At 38.7% G+C, this 21,974-nt stretch overlaps 1 protein-coding gene across 1 annotated transcript in view; it reads right to left on the reverse strand.

Moving 5' to 3' along the window:
* Positions 1-737: 737 nt before the first annotated feature.
* Positions 738-21,974, reverse strand: part of CD109 (CD109 molecule) — a 79,081-nt gene continuing 57,844 nt past the window's right edge. Inside the window, exons 28-33 of the mRNA XM_082047439.1 lie at positions 18,450-18,605; positions 18,297-18,362; positions 12,013-12,149; positions 9,005-9,161; positions 8,482-8,584; positions 738-6,025 (exon numbers count right to left, since the gene is read on the reverse strand). Of these exons, the coding sequence (XP_081903565.1) occupies positions 5,835-6,025; positions 8,482-8,584; positions 9,005-9,161; positions 12,013-12,149; positions 18,297-18,362; positions 18,450-18,605 (810 nt within the window). The 3' untranslated portion in view covers positions 738-5,834. The remainder of the gene's footprint in view (positions 6,026-8,481; positions 8,585-9,004; positions 9,162-12,012; positions 12,150-18,296; positions 18,363-18,449; positions 18,606-21,974) is intronic.

Genomic DNA, 21,974 nt, shown 5'->3' on the forward strand with positions numbered 1-21,974 from the left:
GTGGGAGTTGGTCGGTGACTGCTTTTGCACCACTTGCATGCAAAGCATCATACATGCATGGACCCCTGGGGTACAGCACTACCGACTGCTCTGCAGCTGGGCTTTGTGTTGCTGATCACAACTCTTTTGAGTCTAGCTGTTCAGACAGTTTTCGGTCCACATTGATGCCAACCCATTTAGCCCATACTTCATCAGCTTAGCCACAAGGATGTTATGAGAGAAAGCCTTACTGAAGTCCAGATAAACATCCATTGTTTCCCCTCATCCATCCAGGCAGATCTCTCCTCATAGAAAGCATTCGATCAGCTCAGCTAAACGTGATTTCCGTTTCATAACTCCATACTGACAAGTCCCAAGTGTCCTTTGTCCCCACTGAGTTTGAGCTGATGGCTATTTATCCATCAGTGAGACCAAAAAGGATTTCAGCCCTGAAGGAAAGGGCAGATCTGTGAGACATCAGCAAGAGGATGGTTGCTGAGCTCATGGTCAAGACCACTGAGAGGTCAGGGTAGAAGAGGTGGGCAAGGCTATGCAGAACCTGACCTTGAAGCTGAAGCAAGCCAGGAAGTTCTTGCATGGGCAGGCAGGAGGAATGGCAAGAGGAGACTTGTGAGAAGAATTAGGGAAAGGTTGTGTCACAGAGGCAGTAGTCAACACAGTACTGAAGCTGTGATCTACTACAGATGCATTATTAAACAAGTAAACACTAGACATACATGATTAGAAGTCATCTTGAATAGAATTCAAAAATAGCAATTGCAAACTTTATTTGAAGAAAAATAAATCAATTATAATCTTCCAAAATCCTGCAAAACAGTCTAGTTCCTTAACATTTATTTTATTATTCAAAAAGGCAGAAGCAAGTTGTAAAGCTCGCATGTTAGTTCACCTCTGTTTGCTCAAAACAGCTCATAAAAGCATTCTTTTTCTATCATTTCTGATTTGATCAAAAGTGGAAAATGTCATGATCCTAAACTAGATCAAAATGGGTACCTGACTACGTCTCAAGGCAGTCAAGAACTGTAGTTCAAATTGCTTAAGACCTGATAAAAGAAGATAAAAGAAAAATAAAAGATGCAATAGCCAGGACAGTTAATGTATGGTACATTACACCTGCTTATATGATAGTTCCTTTGAGCCAGCGTTTTTACATTTTCTTCCTCATATTAGTATCCTTTCCACCCTAACAATCCTGAAAACCACAACAAAAAAAAATCAATTCATAATACAATATCATAAGATCTGAGCAAGGCTGACTGAGCTTTTGGGTAGCCACTAAGAAATACAGAAATAAAACATATGATTTGAAATTAAAGAGAAATCTCAACATTGGAGTTCTGGTGACTCAAATGTAGCACATGAGCAATTAATGCTCATACACATCTGAAAAGAAAGAGCTATACATTATGAAAATCACTGGATTGATCTAATACACCTCACTGTCGGACTTTATTGCATAGAATAGCATTAGTGCAATGATATTTCCAAGTGGCACACAAAAATACAATAAACTGACAAACAACACTGAAGTAAAATATTTTTACATGGGGAAAAGGAAAATCTAATAATAACTCAGAAGACCTGATCACATAACTGTTATTAAATTTTTACATATAAATTACTAGTGATAAAATTTAATTTCAAATACTCATCCGTATTTAAAGAACTAAGCAAAAAGATGTTTCACTGCATGAAGACTTGTGGTAGAAAAACAGCTATAATAGAAAAATAGTGGCCATTACAATTAACATTTAATAATGTGGGTGATTTTGTACTCTTTGCTTAGTGTTTGAGATAGAAAAATGATGTCACTAGGCACCAGTTGCATTCCTAAAAACCTTTCCTAAAAACCTAACTATATTTTGCAAAATAGAACATCACACAATGTTGTGAGTTTGGGCACTCTGTGAAGATCTTGTATGCTTTTAATTGCACATATGTTGCACACTGTAGTACACTGGAGCTTATATAATGGCTATGTATATACATATGCCTTCTACAGGAATCTGCTTAAACCAAATATTGCCAATATTTATACCAACATGAACAACTCATTTGGAGAAATATTGCTAGGATCATATTTTGAAAATTGAATAAAACAAATTTTTGAATCATAGGTCTGATTTTCAATAGTGACTTTCAAGCCAAAAGAGAGGCATGTAATGTTGGATCTTGGCTCTTCTGTTTCTCCTGCACCAGTCTGGCTAATTCCCCCTTTTATTACATGCCATTGATGTGCACAAGTCACAAGCTCCTGCCCCACTGGGAGCCAAACCAGGCATCGAGCTGGGCCCACAGCCAGACTGGGAGGTGCCACAAACCCATTCAGCAGCACTCAGCATGTGACAAGCGTTCCCCATTCTGCACATCGGGTTTTGATACAGATTTCTAGATGACACCCACAGAGAAACCTGTAGAGAAAACCTTGGCTAAGATCATGGATGACAGCAAAGGTAGAATTTGGAGGAAGAGATCCTTTAAAAGGTATTATGTTTTCGTTTTAAGCTCAGTCCTAAATAAATGGCTACTTCCTTACTGCTTTAACAGTGCATTAATGGCACTGCACAGACCATGTCCATTGACGACATGTGGCTGAAAAGGGCACCAGAAGTACCACTGAATGCTCAGATTTCATAGAAACAGCAACCACATGGAGATGTTCAGGCAATGCAACATGAAGATTTCATCACAAAATACCTTTTCCAGACTGCTTTTAGCACCACTCCCTAAAGCTCCTTAAAGACTTTGCTCCTAAAGGGTTCCCAAAGACTTTTGCTAAAAGACTTTCTAATAACTTCAGTGGGGGCATGGTCCCTCTAACATCAAAATCTGACTTTACAGAGCAGTGGGAAAAATACCTATGCTGAGAATTTGTGTAAAGGTTCCTATATAGCGATGAGGAAAACAAAAAAAAAGTCACTATGCCACATAATATTCCCTTTCCTTTGTTCCATTCCCTGCCAACATACAATATAAAATCTATCCCCTGCAGCTCCTCCAAAGCACTAGTTGAACTGCAAAGTGACTGAAGGCATCAGTGTAGGAATGTTAAAGGCTACCTGGTGCAAACATTTGTTTAAAATCATACAATGTACACTGTTCCTTTCAAATAGCTTAGTACAGAGGCAGATTTGGATGTCTGTAATGATCTGCCTGTTGTATAGTTAAAAAGTAAAATAAAAGAGGATATTTTTTCACTGACTCTGATAATTTCCATGACACGGTGCATTATAACTGATACTTCTTAGTAGGGTGTGCAAGGCAGCCAAGAATCATTTAAAAACATGTGTTGTTTGTCTCAAAAACAAATGTAAGGGAATACTAGTAAAAGCTGCACTGTCTGAAAATAGGCTGAGCAGTTTAAATCCATTTTTCTGGAGGATATTCAGGAAGCTGGGACTGCCTGCAATTTAAAATTAGCTTATTCCTACTATCCACTGCAAAGGAGTAGTTTATCATCTCCAGTACATCTTGTCTAGAAAATAAGCCTCTTTATACTAACATTAATCAGATATCAATGTCTCTCTTAGAAGTTCTGCATATAGTAAAAACGGAAAGTATGTGAGTTTTGGGTTCCTGAAATTATTGAATGGAGACAAATCACACATCAAGGCTGTTGTCCCCAAGCACAAAAGATGACCTGTTTTCATAGTTCACCAAGAAATCAAACACACATAAAACACATCCCAGTTTAGAGTGCAAATGTTTTCCAGATCTGACACAACTCAATTTGTGCTTCCATATAGGAGTAAAGGATTTGAGACACAAAGACATGTTTCAGTTTGTATCTTGGTTTCTATTATATGAGCTTCGGACCTGTGTAACCAAGGGCATGACTTACAGAGGGTCAGATCCTACATCCTATTGACTAAGTAGTGCTTTGGATTTCAATAAATACAGTATTGCTTCATGTGGGTCAGAGGAGCACAGGCACTCATGGTAAGGCACTAACCAACTATTCAAAGGGCTAGATCCAAAGTGCGCCAAAGAGAAGTGAAAATAATGAACTGACTACAAAGAACCAGGCCTAAGCTCTGCCAGAGAGAGAGAGCAGAACCCCAAGTTTGTGAAAAACATTGTAAATTCTAAATATAGCTAAAGTAAAACAAATAACCCCACCTAAACGAGCTTTTAGTTAAAAAAATATACCTCAGTATTAGAAGGCACCCAGTTCAGGAAGTTCAGGCCTCTTTCCATGCTACCATGCATTAATTTCCTTTGTGAATGAAAGTATAGCTGAGCATAAAATACAAAATATACATTTTAAGCAGTAGCAAAATTTGGAAAAAAGTTTGGAATTGCTCAAGGAAAGTGACTGCCATATTATTAAATGTGCACATGTACACACACCATCTCAAAAAGGTATGAAAGAAAGGGAATCAATAGCCTTAAAATTTCCACCTCTGTTAGTCAGCATGACAGCTATTAACTTCATTTTAGTAACTAGGAATGTTATCAGCTTGGCTTCCTTATCAAAAAGGAGTAAGCATTAGATATCACAGGCAGTGTTCAAGAAGAATAAATCATCTGCCAGACAGGGAAGATGTTCATACACTCCGGAGGGAAGAGCTCCCAAGCTCACACATTTCTGCAGTCATAGAGACCTGTAATTCTCCCCATGTGCAAAGAGCAGGTTTGGGTGTAAAAGTGCCTGCTGCTCTTCACCGTCTCTTTCCTCCATCCCACTTCAGCGAAGCACTTAAGCACACACGGACATGCGTAGAGTTCAGCAAGCATGTCCATTTTTTTGCTGGACTGAACGTATGTGCAGCCCACACCTCCTAAGAACCTCTCCCATCAACCAACAGCAGGAGTTTCATGCAGAGATGGCATCCAGGGCCAGGCAGCTGACACAGCACAGAGAATGGGAAACAGCTCTTTAGGGTTATGCCACTTAAATCATTGATGAGGCAACACTGGAAACACAAGATATAAATGATGCCCCAGAGTGACATTTCTAGAAGACTTCCAAACACCAGAAAAGGGTCAAAGCAACCTTCATCCTAATGGCCACAAATATGCCAGTGGACATCAGCATTCTCACATGGAAAGAGAATTAGGTTTGTTTCTGAATAACCCTGGAAAAACGAAGTCTTAAACATTGACTCCATCTTTGATACATTTACAGTTAAAGCCTTTCAGAGTAAAATGCATGAGAACATCCTGAGGCCTCATTTTCAAACATGATTAGCTTATGAATTGGCAAAAAATCCATGTAGCTTCTCTGTAATGATAAAAAAAGACTGACAATTTTCTGGAGTGTTCAACAGTTCATGAATACAGCACTTTTTGGCTCTTGGATCTGCTCTGAAGCCAGTTTCTTTTATTTTTCATGTTGTTTCCCATGAGAGTATACAGTGAAATTCAATATTAATGTTTAGTGTCATGACTGCAGAACAGAAAAAAGCAAGCCCTGATACCAGCTCCCAGCACTCTGCTTACCAACACCCCTACGGAGAAGCAGAGAGTGTTTCAGAAAAGCAAGGTAAACTAACATTCATCCCTAAAAAACAAGAACAATTGAAAGCTGGGGTAGAAAGGCAGTGGGAATGTGGAGCTAGGTTTCTATTTTCTCAGACTGCTTTCTCAGTAAGTCTGTGCTTCTTCAGAAAATAACTTCAGTATGAAACGAACACTTGGAAAGTTTTTCCAGTAGACACTTAAAGAAGTTTTCTGGCACAGCCAGAAATGTACCATATGGGCCAGCCCAGCTCTCCCTGAACGCAGCAGGAGTTTGGTCACTGTAATCACTAAAGACAGGCTGGTATCTGAACATAAAATTTTCTTTGGATAACTTATGGAAACCTTAGATGGGAACCATAATCTGTTTCCTTTTACAGCATCCAACCACACAGCAAGTTTACGTGAAGGACAAACAGCACACAGAACAAGGAGGCCAACGAAGAGTGCTGGAGCAAGGCTGGAGAACCATCTCGGTGGCAAAGACTGCAATCGCTTTCACAGAAGTCACAAGGGGTTATACTTTGCATTACTTCTGAATTGTAACTTCTCACTGCTCTTCTTCCTGTTCAGAAAGGTTAGTTCACATTAGCTCATGAACTTCTGAGAAGTGACCAACAAATTAGCTTCACAAAAAAGCATTTTTAAAGGATGCATTAAGCTCTGATACAGACCTCATCACATACCGCAAAATACTTCCCAGAGTGGGTGTATAAGCCTAGGCATTAATCTTTGTTCCTCTTTGTTCTTCTCCCAAAACATCAAAATGTTTTCAGTACATTCAGGAAAATGCTTGGTGAAAGGCACACTTTCAAGAACTCAGCTGTTGGACTCAAATCTATTCACAAACCTTCATCAAATGCTTTAAAAGGAATTTTGCCCCTACCTACAGACCAACCCCCATGACAAAGGAATTGGGATCTTTACCTGGCAGGTTACTATGACATTTAAGAGCTGGGTCGCTCATAACTGATGCTTTCTCTCTCAATATTACATCTGGGAGCTTCAGGTTTCTGAATCTGGGACTGCCCACCTCACCTAGCTCCGGCTCCTGTATTTTGCTCCCCCATTCCCTGAAGGGTTGCTACACAGCCAAATGGACTAGAAATCTGGAAAATCATATTCATTTAAAAAACATCAATGCATGGTAATTACAGAACAAGCTTTTGCAAAGTTTCACTCCTATAGAGGGTTTTTTGGTTTGAAGGTTTTCACTACAACTAGGGACACTGCAATTTCTTTTTTTTATCAGTAGTATTTTTTAACTGAAATTATATTCAGTCTCAAGATATTTTAAAAAATAAAATAAAAGATACATCTTTACTGGCCAAAATGCTTACCCAACAGCGACACCCAACTACCTCTGAACCAAGTCAGGTAAGAGAAGCAGCAGTCATTTGAATATGTTGAGGAGTTGCATATATTAATATTAACCCTGGCAGATCTCCTTGCTAGCACTGCTGTATTGGCATCCAAGCCAGTTCTTACACCTATGCCATTTGTAGTATCTGTCACATAGATGTAGCTTTTTTGGTAAATGCCAGAGCATGAGGATTCCTAAGATATCCAGCTCTGAATATGACAAGATTCTGACTGTCACCATCACATAAAATATACATCTGCAGCTTGAGAGTGATGGAAAATAATAGATTAAAATAAAAGCATATTCCTTTATTGGGAAGGAGTTTTCTCAGAAGAACTCAGAATCATGATATATGTGTACATGTTGACCAATAATATGTCTGTGCTACATGGTAATAGGAATGGTGTCTTGTAAAATAATATTTGAAGCAATCTTTTTTCTTAAAGCCTTCTATTGCAGCACTGATTACATCCTTTACATTTTAGTCTTCAAGGATATTAAGTCATACCTTTAAATTAATATTGATTCATTCTTTGAGAATTTATAGACACTAAATTTGTTTAAACAGAGTAAAAGTATCTACATGTGCATTTATATGTGACTTTTTAATACACATATTTGTCAGCCTATCTAACAGCATTCTTACCAAAAAAATAGGTCCTGAGCTCTCCTTGTAGTCATTGAAGCATGTGGAAATTCATTTTGGCAACAGATTCTAAGTGTTGTATGTCTGTCTCAAATAAAAATTACTCTAATTTGTTAAGCCACTAGGACTTAAAACATGCTTGAGTTTAATAGACAGTTCAGTTAAATCTGCTAATTTTCTATTTTAGCTTAAACTGCGATTGAACAAACATTTCTGCCTACATAGAATAAATGTGATCTTCATGTAGCTTAAGTACACCTCATAGCATATTTGATTGTCTTCTCTCTTGTGCTAAAACAAACCAACATGAAGAAAATTGCCTATACAACTTTGTTATGCCTTATCTCAAAACAAGCCCAAATCTTTAATAATGTTTCAGCTGGCTGGTGTAACAAAATCTCTCCAGTATCTTCTCCAGCAGCTTGTAATCTTTCTTTGCTTTTTGTTTTGCCCAAAAGCTTTGTACATTGCTGCCTTTCTCCAAAACACACTCTATATGAATAAAAAATAATAATGATAAAAAGCAACTTTGAAGCTGTTTTTCCCATCTACATCATTTTTACATAGCTATAGAAATAAAAAACACTAGCATTTTCTCCAGTAAAGGACTCCGTAGTTTAAAAATAAATAGATGGAAAATCTACTTGAAACATAATCATTAACTTGGTAAATGAACCACAGTGAAGTTCCTGCCTCATTTTGATAGTTCTGGGAACACACTGGTCCAGATCGAAGCAAATTTATACCAGCTGACAATTAAATTATGACAATTCACACCAGCTGAGGAACCAACCCATTAGGACAGTAAACATGTATATGGAAAAATATTACCATTGGTTAGAAAATATGGCATGTCAATGTCAAAAATTCTGTAGTTCAATGAAAAAAAAATTAATTTCAGTGCAATGTGGGTTTTTCGTCACTGAAATTTGTCCTATTTCCATGAAAATAAACTTCTTTTTGAACTTCGGAATCTAAAATCTAAAATCCATTTGGAATGACTGACACTTACTAGGTTCATAGTAATCCAGTATAGTCACTGAAGCATCTTGGATATTTGCCACTTTAAAGTCTCTCACAGCCGGAATATCCACACAAACCTGTGTTTCATTTAGCTAGAAAAACAGAAGAGAAACATCCTGAGAACCCAGGTGAAGATGGTTTCATGGAAGAAGTAAGGGCTTCTAGCTCAGCGGTAGTCCTCTTCATTTCTGAAGACTTAGACTCAGGATGCATATAAAGATGATTATCACATTTATAGCCATTTTGGCCAAATTACAGACTTACTGAAATCTCTGCCTTCTTATATATGATTTTTGAGAGGCTTAATCTGGAAACTCATTACAAATATGACTGAGTTGTACCTATCCAACAAGTCTCCCTAAAAAACAGTGGAGCTATTAATTCAAAGTGAATACCAGATGTTGATTTCCCCAAATAATACAACCATAATGTCTTTCCAAATTTAAACCAAACAATGGCAGAGTCAAGATTAACATCACTACAAACACATTTCTTTGTTATTTTCAACTTACAGAGTCTAAGTATAGGTTGACTTTTCCATTGTCCCTTTCCATCTTCTTAACTGTATTGTCTAATGGAATGAAATCTGGCGACACTGAGAAACCACTGAGTAAGCCAACCTCCATGAGGACCATACCACTACTGGGAGCTGTGCCAGAACCCAAGTACCTTTTCAAAACACAGAGACAAAAAAGCTTTTACTAGAAATACAGTAATCCATCCTCCACAGAAACTGTTTGATCATTAAATCCCAACTATGGAAACAATAATGCTTCGGAATACTTAAGAAACAAGTGGAACAAAATGCTGACAAGAAAATTTGTAATAGATAAATCAATTATCTCTTTACTGTTATTCTGCATGATAATTTCAATCACATATGCAAAAGCAGGTTCAGCCCTGAGAAACCTACAGTACGTAATTCATAGGAGAGACTACGTTGACACCAGTAGGAGCTTTCCATTGGCTTCTATAAGTGCAGGTGTACTTCACAAATATGTAGGAAATATTGCAATTAAACACATATTTCAAAACAATTAAGAAAGCACCGTAGGAACTCTTGAACTAAAATAAACAGATTTCCTCCGATGGATGCATTGTTTTGCTTTTATTCATTTTGGGGGGGCAAGATAAAGGTATACATGAAAAATGTCTCCCAAATCTTTTCATACTTCCTTCACAGAAACTGACAGTTCCATTAACAAAATAATAATTAGATTATTTCTCAAAGCTCCAGTTTTAAAATGCATAGCCATGTTATTCATCCAGTTTTGGAAAAAGAAGATTTAATAAGTTGAATTCCTTGTTTTTTTCCTAAATAATGCTTGTTATTACATCTTCTTCCAATATGAGAATCAGATGCTTGACTAGAAAGCTTTGCTCTGTTGAGCAAGCTTTACATACTATGGTGCACAACAGAACTATCAAAATATATTTATGGTGTTCTGTGCTACAAGTGATTCTTAAATGACCTGCAAAAGATTGTTTTGCTTTAAATAAAGTAGGTGGCAGAAGAGGTTCCCCCCATCTTGGCATAGAGGGTAAATGATGATTGTTGTACTAGAAGTCTCCCCAATCCTCATTTTGAATGCTTGACAGTAGTTGAAAGTAATTGAATAAAACTATTTATTTGTAGAGCTGGATGGTTTTGAAAAAGAGAAGATTGCTCTCAAAGCAACACTGTGAAGCCAGGCAGCATGGCTGATTGAACGCAGATATGACTTTGAAAGAAATATAGCACAATTGCTGACTTCAGTTGGCTCATGAGATTAGAAAAAAATGAAACCATCTGTTGAATAATTTGCTGTGCCAAAGTAGCTGCTATTGAAAACAAATAACTGAATTGGAACTGGATGTAATTATTTCTGCATAATTACCAATAAGAGGGGAAGAAAATAGCCAAGATGTCTAGCCAGCCTAGGGTGCTACCAAAACACCAACAGTTAACCAACAGGGAGAGAGAGGGAAAGAGGGGAAAGAGGGGAAAGAGGGGAAAGAGGGGAAAGAGGGGAAAGAGGGGAAAGAGGGGAAAGAGGGGAAAGAGGGGAAAGAGGGGAAAGAGGGGAAAGAGGGGAAAGAGGGGAAAGAGGGGAAAGAGGGGAAAGAGGGGAAAGAGGGGAAAGAGGGGAAAGAGGGGAAAGAGGGGAAAGAGGGGAAAGAGGGAGATGCAACCTGTACCTGAAGAGAACTGAGAATGTTTTGACCTGAATTTTATGTTTCAGCTCTTCAGCAGTATGAGATCTGTGTGAGACCCTTTCATAGATGATGCAAGGAGGAGAAAACAACACCAAGCTAGGGTAGGCAGTGAGTAGAAGTGAGTAGAACCATCAGCAATCAGTTTCCCATGCCTAAAAATGGCTTGCAGGCCACAAGACTGACCAGAGAAGAAACTGGCACCCCTGGATATTTGTTTCCCTGACAGTGACTTGGCTCCTCTAACCAAGAATCGATTCAATTTGAATGAGACATCATCTGTTCCAGCATCATAAATGATACCCAGTTGAGATGACCATGGCAAATCACTATCAAGCTGATTGAAAGAAGGAAGAGTATTCTGAACGTTAGATAAGAAAAAAAAAAATGCTAATCTTCAGCCTCTGTTACCTGGCTATTCATACTCACAGCTAGCTAAGCTGCTTGAGATTTCAGCAGTCCTTCTTTATTTGCCTACTTTGCTTTCTCTACCAGAAAGCCACATCCTGTTGTAAAGATTATAAGTAGACCAACTTTAAACTAAATATAGATAATGCATATATTATATAAAATATATAGGGGATAAACGAATAGGATGACTAGTCTATTAAGCCAAGCAAGCAGAGGTGAAGTCTCAGACTAAGCAACAGAAACACAGACTTGCAATAACTTATACCAGTTCACTTTCCGTGACAAGAGTCGATGTATCTTAATGTTCCAAATATTCTCCTGTGGCAGTTTTATAATGCCACTAGATTTTCCTCTATCCTGTGAACACTTTGCAAGTAAAACATCATCACCCTAGAGCTTTCCCAGAGATATGGAACCCTTCATGTCTGTATTCCTGAGCCAAAGGTCTTAGTTGGAAAATCAGAATGCTCAGCCAAGACCTATCCCAGACTCATCATGTAAGCCCTTTATATGTCAGAAGTTTGTGCTAGACTTTAGAAAGCTGTTGACACTTCATAGAAAACTTTAAGAGAGAGCAAGCCCATTCTATTTCAAGAGCTCACATGTATTCTAGTGTCCCTGCCCACCATCTGTATCACTGAATTGGTTACCAGAAACACATAAAAACAGGGCTCTGGCTTTGTGCTTGCTGGCTATTTCCCAAATTAAATCAATTCTTTGTGTACTGAAATCATATTCACTATAGCTGATTATTTGTATGATGGTGTCACCTAGAGGACCAATCTCCAGTCACAGTTGTACATTTATATGCCACACATTAGTAAATCAACCCAAACAAATGGATAACTTGTCTCATTTTAAATAATTTAAAAGCTGTATAAAGATGTCTATGAGATATTCCAATTGAATTACCTACCTTGTGCACACATTCAAGGTCAAATGGTTTTTATCATCTTTGTCATCCTTTACATCAACATTCAAGTCAAAGGCTTCTTGTTTTCGGACAGATCTGAGCCTCTGATCAGTGTGTTTTGTGTTGTAAATAACATTGAGCTGTGGATTGCAAGTAGAGACATTAGATGACATATGTAAAGCAAATCTGTGTGGTTAAAACACTAAGTTTCTAAAAGTATAACACCAGAGGAGTGCTCACATGAGACAGGATACATGGCCTTGTATCTGAAAGCTGCACACATGAGATTCATTGGAATTCTCTGAAAGAAATATCCTTTCTGAACAGTCTGAAATGCTGCAGAACCAATGCAATTAGCAGGACACAATGGAGGCAAACACAAGGAATCTCTAGGACAACCAGCAATTTTCTCCCTGGTTGTTCTCTCCCTGCTAGTTTATCATGTGTGCAGCTACTTCCTGACAGTGTGAAATGGAATGAACAAGGGCAAACTTCAGAGACTGACACCCACTGGGTTAAAAGAGACAGGCTGAATATGAAAGCAGAGCACAAGCAAATACATAGTGTATGTACAGAATTTATCTTCAGTCTTCATGTCACAGCATTCATACACTGAAACCAGATGAGGAATAATATGTTACTCCAAGCTCAGGACAACACAGTTGTCTTGTAGTCAAGTAAGCAGTTTCATCATCTGGTTCATCTGTGCAAAGACAAACCTACAGCCTTCAGTTTGCCTGAAGGACAAAGCTCTTGCCCTTTCTGCTCAACAACTGCCCAGCTCTGCTGAGAGAACCAAGTAAGGAAACATGACGGTGGCCAGTGCAGGACAGTAACATTAATAAGATCATCTGTTAGGTACAGACTGAAGAGTTTCCAATTCTTCTAGTGTAAACCTGTCTAAGATGCTTGAAACAGTGGTAGGAGAGTGGTAAAACCAGAATCCCTTAAAAGAGGTCTGAATAATTAGAAGATAGCCTGATCATCTCAATATCCCATAAAATTACCAATGCCAACAGCCAAAGCAGAAATACTGGAGCTGGAATTGAGCATCCAATGAGTACTTGCATGTTATCAGCCACAACAGAAAATTAGGCAGTAAAAAAATCAGGCTGTACTACCTACAAAATGGAATTGGATGATGTAAATAAACAGCTAGATCATTACCTGCACTGTTTCTTTAAAACTGCCTTGGTACCAGACTGAAGGATGACATTTGTGACAGCAATTTTAAAAAGAGTACTGGAGGTCTAGAAAACTGTGGATATCAAGTAAACTGAGTATCTATACCGGAAAACACAGTCAAAACTATAATAATAAAGAGTCAAATTAGTGGACAAACTAGTAAACATGACATGTTGGAGAACAGGCTGTTGCTATAAAACCACCAGCTACCTGAATCAAATGAAAAAACATGGACAACAGAGCTCTGCCTAGTATAAGTTACCTGGATGTTACATTGGCATGTAGCTGGTTAGGAAGATAACTAGCCAAAGGAAAAAAATAAGCTGCAAAGGGATAAAGGTCTGTTAAAAGACAGGAAGAGATGGTGGGAATTAATGTTCAGACACGAAAGGGGTGGAGTCCTAAAGGAATTTGTGCTGGATCACCACTATTAGACATACCCATACATGATGTAGGAAACAGAGTTAATCCTGATATGATAATATTTGCTGATTATACTAATTTATTTGAGGTAACAAAGACTTGGATTACTGCAAAGCATTGCAGAATGAAAGAATATTTATGAACTGATTACTACCAGGTCTATCATTTAAGAAATTGTAAAACAGATGAAAATTCAGACATAAACATGTAAGTTGGAAGAAGGACACAGTAAAAGTCTACAGAATAATGACTTTCAGGGAAAAGATGAATAGGAAACAGTTTTTCATGCAATGCAAGATTAAACTGTGGCATTCTTTCCCACAAGATGCTGCAGATACTAAATGGTACAAGCATTTAGGGGCAAAATAGATAACTTCATGGAACAAAAAATTTTCTAAGCCCACAGAAACTATCTCCAGCTGAAGATCTTGAATACATGGTAAAAGGTGGAAGACAGTCAGGTAATATATTACATGTATTTATCTTCATATACTCTCTCCTGAGCATCCACCTTTGGCTGTTGTGGAAAACAGAACACTGGGCTAGACTGAACTTTGATCTGACCCAACACAGTTCCTCTTATGCCTTCTCTCCTTCTCTGGGAACAGATTCAAGAGGAGAAAGACGTACTGCTTCTTTGCACAACACACCATTAGCTGCAGAACTACTTGCTGCAAGAAGCTGTGGTTGTTAAAAGTTTAGAAATATTTTAAAATATACATATTTATGGAAGAAAAAAAAAAATCAAGAAAATATCTACCAAGCCAGAGAGAGCACACAGAGATGACCTGTGGATTGGGAAGGCCCTGTGTTGTAAATTGGTGAAGGGCAGAAGAGTGAAGTATCACTTCATACTTGCCCTGATTTAGTAGCCTTCATCGCTCATCATCTCTCTACTGGCCACTATGGGATATGGGGTAGTGAACAATATAAGTTGGCCTGGCACATCTGCTCTAGCTTACTCGTGTACTTATAACAAATAAAAGACAACAAAATAAAATTAACTTTGAGAAAACATTCTAAGGTGCTTCAGACTGATTAACACCTAACATGATGTTGATGGTAACTACAGCATCAGTTTGCTGTGGCACAAACGCGACACCACATCTGAGACAGGACGAGAGACTGGGTTCCTGACTCAGCACCTCAGTGAAATGAATCAGATCAGCTTTCAAAACTCTAGAATGACATAATCAAATACAAGAAACTAAGAAAATATTTACTATAAACAATGATTTTCACTGACAACAGAACAGCAAGTTTGGATACAGTTTTCATATACAAACTAATAATCATTTTCTGTTCCCTTAGTCATCACGATAAAATAAATGGCAGGGCTGGGGGGGAATCTTCTTTGATTTTGGTAGAAAAATAATCAGAAAGTGGCTCAAACAGCTGCCCTTGCAAGACCCAAACATGCACTTTGCTCGGCTAAGGAAAAGGGAATGAAGACTGCTTCTGGAAAACCATAGTCCCCTTACAACAGTTTCTGGCAGCAAATGGAAATCTGTCAGTCCAAATTTAAAGGTATGACAGGAGATTGTCCAAGTTATTCGCTAGCAAGTCAGTTATAGGTTAGCAAGTCTGTGCAAGCAGAGGAGTCTTGAATTTCTGATTTTTTGCTTTTTGCTGCTACATCTCTCACTCCTTGATAGGAAAGTCATGCTCGCTCTTTCAGTCTACACGCACAATTCCCATTGTCCTGCTCTGCATTGCTGAATTTAGCAGGCTGTATGAGTACAGAGCCAAATTTTTACAGGCGCTCAGGACAACCACGGTGCAAGAGTGAAGATTTATCTTGTACAACTGCTCCGCAGGAGAAGGCAGTACCAAGGATGAAGCCAATCTAGAAAGCCTGCCAGTTAAAGGCATGCAGAATGTTTGGTAAAGACAACCTGGCAGTGCCTCAATGATCTGTCATCATAGAAACAAAGCTGTTTTAACTTTTGCCAGAAAAAGCTAATGAATGGGAATTTACTGCCAGTGCAGGATGTCTGAAACCACATACAGAACAGGTCAATCATGTATTTTCATGGAATAAGTTATTGCTGTTTCAATCATGTATTTTCATGGAATAAGTTACTGCTGTTATGGCCTGACTTTCCTGATTTCTCATGACAATGAAGGAAAAATTTTTCACAACACAGTTTAGTTAAAGCCTTCTCCTTTATACACTCTTACTTTGGGGACAGAAGGCTATTATACAAAAACTAGTATTGAATCAACAAAATGAGGAACTGCATTTCTTCTTAACCCTTTTAAGAAACAGCTGCCAAAGCTAAAGGCAGAGCTGGTCCAGTCTTATCATACTGCAACCAGTCCTTGTGAAAGGCCCAAGAAGAGAAAACTAAAAGCTAATTTTCTGCATGAGAGCGATGCTTGTACTAGTTTCTGGCCCAATCAACTGCACTACATTTCAGAAAACTTGATTCATTTATCATGTCCTAATCAATGTCTCTTTCCCTATCCTTTTTGGTTTTCAACTAGCAGCACAAAAGTGCTTGATTGAGGGCACAAATTCAATTAAATTATCTGCAGTATTTTCTGTCTATTTTTGACTGCTTAGTATCCACTCAAACCAGAATGGAGAAATATTAAATGGGTGCATTTCACAGTGGACCTTTTTCAGTACCATCATATTGAACAACATTCGGTCTCTTGCCTAAGTCTAGTAAAAATACATCAAGAGAAAAAAATGGTCAGTGCTTTTCAGTAACAAGTAACAGGTGATTCTCAGGTTTTTCCTTGGTCCTTCTCTCTACGTGATTAGGAAATCAAGGAGATCTTATTCACCTATCCATACTGCTCATACCCATCCTCTTTGAGCCTGCCCACCCTCTCCTCATTGCCAGTCCTGGTTTTCAGTGACATTGTCTTCCCTTCCAGAAGGCATCGACCATGCTGAATTATTGAGGCATTTGCCAAGCCCAGTTTACAGTGGTTCCAGACAGCAGAGAGGTGTTTCTTCCAAGACTTTCAGCAGGCCACCTAGGGAAGATTGCTGCTTCAGCTCCTGTCTCTAGAGATTGCCTTTCACACACCCTAACCCTACAACCATCCTCTCTTCCCTCTTGCAGAGTCAGTGTCTTGGGTCATCCATAGTATGTGCCCACATAACGGGATGAGCTAGGGGACTTTGTTGACAGCAGGACCACAAAACTACAAGTAAATGTCTGCTTTTGCAATTATACTTTCCAAAATAAATACATTTTACAAGATCCTGCAGGGTCAAGATCAAGTGCACTGCCAAGTCGTACACACAGACAGTGAGATTTCACAAAAAAAAGAAAAGGTTTTTTTTTTTTTCTAACAATCCATTCTGTTGGGAAAGCAACCTATTCCATTAATGGACCGAATCTTGTGTTTTGGGATATTTAAATGAATTACTGTTTTGACATGCTACATTTGGCTGGGAAAACAAATCCCAGAACAGTGAATCTCACCACTGTACTTTGGCGGGTCTAAGACAATGAAACCCAGCTGAAGAAATGTGATCGCAATGTCATATGCTATCTGATTTATTAAATGCAACCCAGATCTAGCTTGTGTCTGGGAAAAAGATAAATCTCATTCAAATGGCATCAGTGCTCTTTCTTTTAAAACACCAGACCTGCCAAAGGAAGCAAAAGGAAATAACTGATCCCAGCAAAGAAAAGAGTTTGGAGATGTTACTCCAGTGTATTAAGTACAATATTTTTAATCAAGTCACAGCATCTATGACTCAAAACTGCAGGAAAAAAGGCAACAGCACAGTGACCTAAATGAAGATCATCTGGTGTTGGTACTGAACACCAGTTATTTGGGAGCACATTTGCAAGTTCGTACAACAAACCAGGAACTTAAATCATGGTGCTATACCCCCTCCAAGGAGCCCTTTAACCATGGAGTCAACTACTGGCTATTCTGGGTGGAAGACTTCTGCTCAGTCTTCACCAGACATGCTGGTTTGGATGTGAAATTTTCCTGCTGACGAAAATGTAATTGAAACCGATGTGCTCCCAGAAAAGGCATTCATTTCAACAAACCAGTGTCTTCCAGCAAGAAACAATTTGCTGAAAAGTTTCTGATCAGCTTGCCTGACAAATTAGTTGACTCAATATCAGGGAGTATTTCTCAACAATGATTAAGGTTAAGTAGTCTTAACTGTTCTGGAGTCCCACTTTGTTGCATTCCACATACACACACCCACTGAAATCACAGAAGTGTGAACGCAGTCCTGCTGAGATGTTCATTCCTATCTTGGCCTGAGGGTCTGAATCTAAATTATCCTCTGAAACTTTTGAACTTTGCTGTAAACTTAACTTGCGCTTCTGGGAATTAGTAGACACGGGTAATGATTTGTGGCACTGTGGGTTTTGCAGACTGGTGCTGAATTAATGAGGTATATCTCTAGCTGCTGTTCACTGCTGATAGACAGCTAGAAAGGTTTCTTTGTAAAAGTCTTTTATCCAAAAGCATATTTACCAACCATCACCATGCTTTTTTGTTTCCCAGATGCATAAGAACACTGAAGTGAAGGTCAGGCTGGAAGGAACTTGAGATGGAATCTCATTTGGCATAAAACTTCAAGCCAACTAAAGGCAGCCTAAGTTCAGTTTTTCCAAGTATGACTCGAAGGAGACTAGCAGTCTAGTCCTTATAGAGAGCATATCTTTAGCAAGAATAACTGCACTGCATACCTGAAAGACAGCAAATCCTGTCCCCTTGGCTGCTACTGTAATTGTCATTGGTTGTGCAGGGGCAATCTGAAAGAAAGATGAGCAAAACTGTATTTCAAAGTACTTTCAATACTTCCAGTACTTTACAAAAGTATTCCTCACTTTCTACAGTACCTCCTTGGTCTGAAGCAGAAAACGGTTTTGAGTATCAATTGAAAATGCTTCTGGCGTTTTCAAATAAGGTGCTGTCACTGTTACATCCATTTCTGTTTTGCTTGCAGTAGTGAGAGTTGCAAATAGACTCAAGGCTTGCAGAGCCACCACCGTGTCCTGTTGAGAGAAACAAATCCTTCTGTATTAAACAGAAGCAGCCTGTGCAGTGAACTGCTGTGTATTGGCCATGCCTTGGGGAGCTCACAGTCCCTGCATTGTCTCATTTGTTGATTATACCAGAGTCTTCATGCAGCCACTTCCACATCTCCATGGGGATTCCAGTGGCATGAAGCATCCCAGCACAGGAGAGGGATGGTAACACAGGACAGCAAGTCAGCTATTATGCTATGATATGCAATGGAGAATGAGATGAGAGCCAGCTAAGGAATATTCCTCTTCTGCCAGGTATGTGGAAGACCTGACACACTGGTAGACACAACAGTCAGAATCACCCACCACACAGACAGTGAAGGAAATGAGGAAAGTAATGATACTGCTACTTTCTAGATTTATTTAGTGATATGCAGTAAATATCCAGTACTTCACAGGAGTTATTCAAGGTACCTTGATCACCAAAGCATAAGTCTGAAAAATTACTAACATTTATTAAAAAAAATATGGAAATGAGTTTTTATCAGAACCCCGGCAACAATTTCAAAGGGGTTCAGCCCAGATTTTATACTCTATATTTGATGAAAAGGTTCTGTGCAATTGTTTAATCACTGCAGAATATGCTTATAAGCACATTATCATATGTGCACCTAAAACTGTCTTTTGTTTATCTTTGTGTATGAATTCAGGCTTAGCTTTCCAGATTTTGAACACAAGAGGTAGTTTCTGAACATTTGGTCCAGTACAGTTTAGTGAATGAGAATTTTAACATCCACTGTTTTCTGGAAAAAAAATGCAGTCATCAGTTATATCTCTAAAGCTTCTCAGGGATTTTTGCTGTTCGTGTAGTTTGCACATATTTTGAACCAGTGACAGTGAAGGAATCAGCCTTGCAGGCTCAGCATACAGAGGTGTTTTATTCCTTCTCAGGTCACTTCTGCTAACAAAATTCTAACGTAACAGAAGCTCATTAAAATGGTGACTGTGCCCCACCTTATGGTACCAGCACATACCACCTATCCACTCTAAATTATTAGAAACCCCTCTCCTTCCCATGCTTCATCCTTCTCTGAGATGACCTGCTTCACTGATTTCTTAAAACCCAGAAAGATCAGCTGATTAACAACAATGCCAAAGTTGTTGGTATGTTGAACCACTACAGCTGGGACCCCACATCCAGTGCTTAACATGGGGTGACAGAAGAGATGCAGCTAATGGGCTATGAGAAGATTTAATAGTCTGAAGTAGGTGGCAGACTTTTCCAGTAGGAGGCCAATAGTTAGCCTGAAAGAATGTCTTCGATTACTCCTTTGCAGAAAACAGTGACAAAGCACCTGAATGATTCTGCCCTTACTCAGACTACTCACATGTTCATTTCTGATGAACATCTACAGCTTAGAAGCCCAAACTTACAAAACTTCTTTCACATTGAAGTGAATGAAACTACAGTGACCTATCACATGTATATATCTGATCAATCTTATAGACCTAAGGAGCTATAAAATCTTGCTGGAGAATTTTATTTTAACAATATGAGAGCAGAAATATACCTGCCTTTACCTAAGTTGTAGAAACCAAGGAATACCTTGAAGCACCTTTTAAAAGTCCTTACAATTTTATTTCTCGCCCTAAATTCAGAGAGAGTTCAAGATGTCTAGAAATGCTATCTGACTTCAGAATTCTTCCAAATCCTAGTCACAAATGACTCTCAGAAACACAGGTGAAAAACAAGAGGGCAAAGAACCACCTACAAAGAAGATGAACATTCCCCTTGGCATGTTCTAACACAGAATCACAGAATGTTAGGGACTGGAAGGGACCTTGAAAGATCATCTAGTCCAATCCCCTTGCCGGAGCAGGAACACCTAGATGAGGTTACACAGGAATGTGTCCAGGCGGGTTTTGAATGTCTCCAGAGAAGGAGACTCCACAACCTCCCTGGGCAGCCTGTTCCAGTGCTCTGTCACCCTCAATGAGGAGAAGTTTCTTCTCCTATTTAAGTGGAACCTCTTGTGTTCCAGCTTGTACCCATTGCCCCTTGTCCTATCATTGGTTGCCACCGAGAAGAGCCTGGTTCCATCCTGGTGACACTCACCCTTTACATATTTATAAACATTAATGAGGTCACCCCTCACTGTCCTCCAAGCTAAAGAGACCCAGCTCCCTCAGCCTTTCCTCATACAGGAGATGTTCCACTCCCTTAATCATCTTGGTGGCTCTGCACTGGACTCTCTCCAGCAGTTCCCTGTCCACGGAAGGCTCTTACCAGGAAACACTCACAGCTGAAGCACAAGGTGCAAGCTCAGTATGACAGGGCTGCCTTCAATACACAACCTGAAAAGTTATGGAATAGGATCTCAAGCCAAAACTCACATGTCTGCCTTGCCCAGCAACACAGACTTTGCAGAATTTGTCACTCTTCCCTACCTTTTAAATCTACATTCACTTATATGTTATTTTTGTATGAATTGTATTCCTGTACGTATGAAACATATATATTTTATGCCCAAACATTCAAAGCACTATAAAGCAAATTCATAGTAAGCATATACACATAAACAAATTGCAGTGAGTTACTATACCCTGACTTACAAAACATCACACGTGCAACTAATTACTTTACTCCTTATTGTTTAGCAATATATTAAGTTTCTAATGTAATAAACTCATGGATGGAAACACTCCAGACATTCTTTTTAAAACAATTTTAGAAGTTAACAAAAACTATGGGGTCATTTCCACAAAATAAAAAAAAGGCATCTAGAGAGACATTGGAGTAATTTTGAAAGCAAAACAATTTAGACTATGGAAGAACAAAAGGATTAAATTAATTTCTTAACTTGACCCTCAGGGGTAAATGGTACACTGCTGGATTTTCAAACTTTCAAGTAAAAATGGTTTCTGGAGAACAGAGAGAAGCTTTTTCAACTCATTTAGTGCTTCAATCACCCTCTTCAAACAACAAGCAAGAATTAACACATTAGGAAAATACTAGAACCTCAGGGGAACCAGGCTGGTTCTTAAATTGCAGTTTATTTAGTAGAACTAATTTCTCTCAGAGTAATACCTACAAACATTTGAAAATAATGAAGGATATCCTGTACAGCTTGATACCAAGCAGTATGATGAAATAGGACATTTTACTGTTATCAGCATTTGTAGCTAATTTAAAAGCTAGTTTAAACTAATGCAATCCAAAGTACTATATAAATTTTTTGGATACCAGCACAGCTTACAAGATGTGGTTTCAATAACATGGAAACCTGGAGATAATGAAGATCTTCCAAATTTCACGGCCCATCAAAAACCTACGCAATAATGAGGACAAAGTACATTATTAAGACCAGCCGCCAAGAGAGGCACTAGGTTAGGCTG

This window comes from Streptopelia decaocto (assembly GCF_964273445.1).
Source record: "Streptopelia decaocto genome assembly, chromosome: 3".
NCBI lineage: Eukaryota > Metazoa > Chordata > Aves > Columbiformes > Columbidae > Streptopelia > Streptopelia decaocto.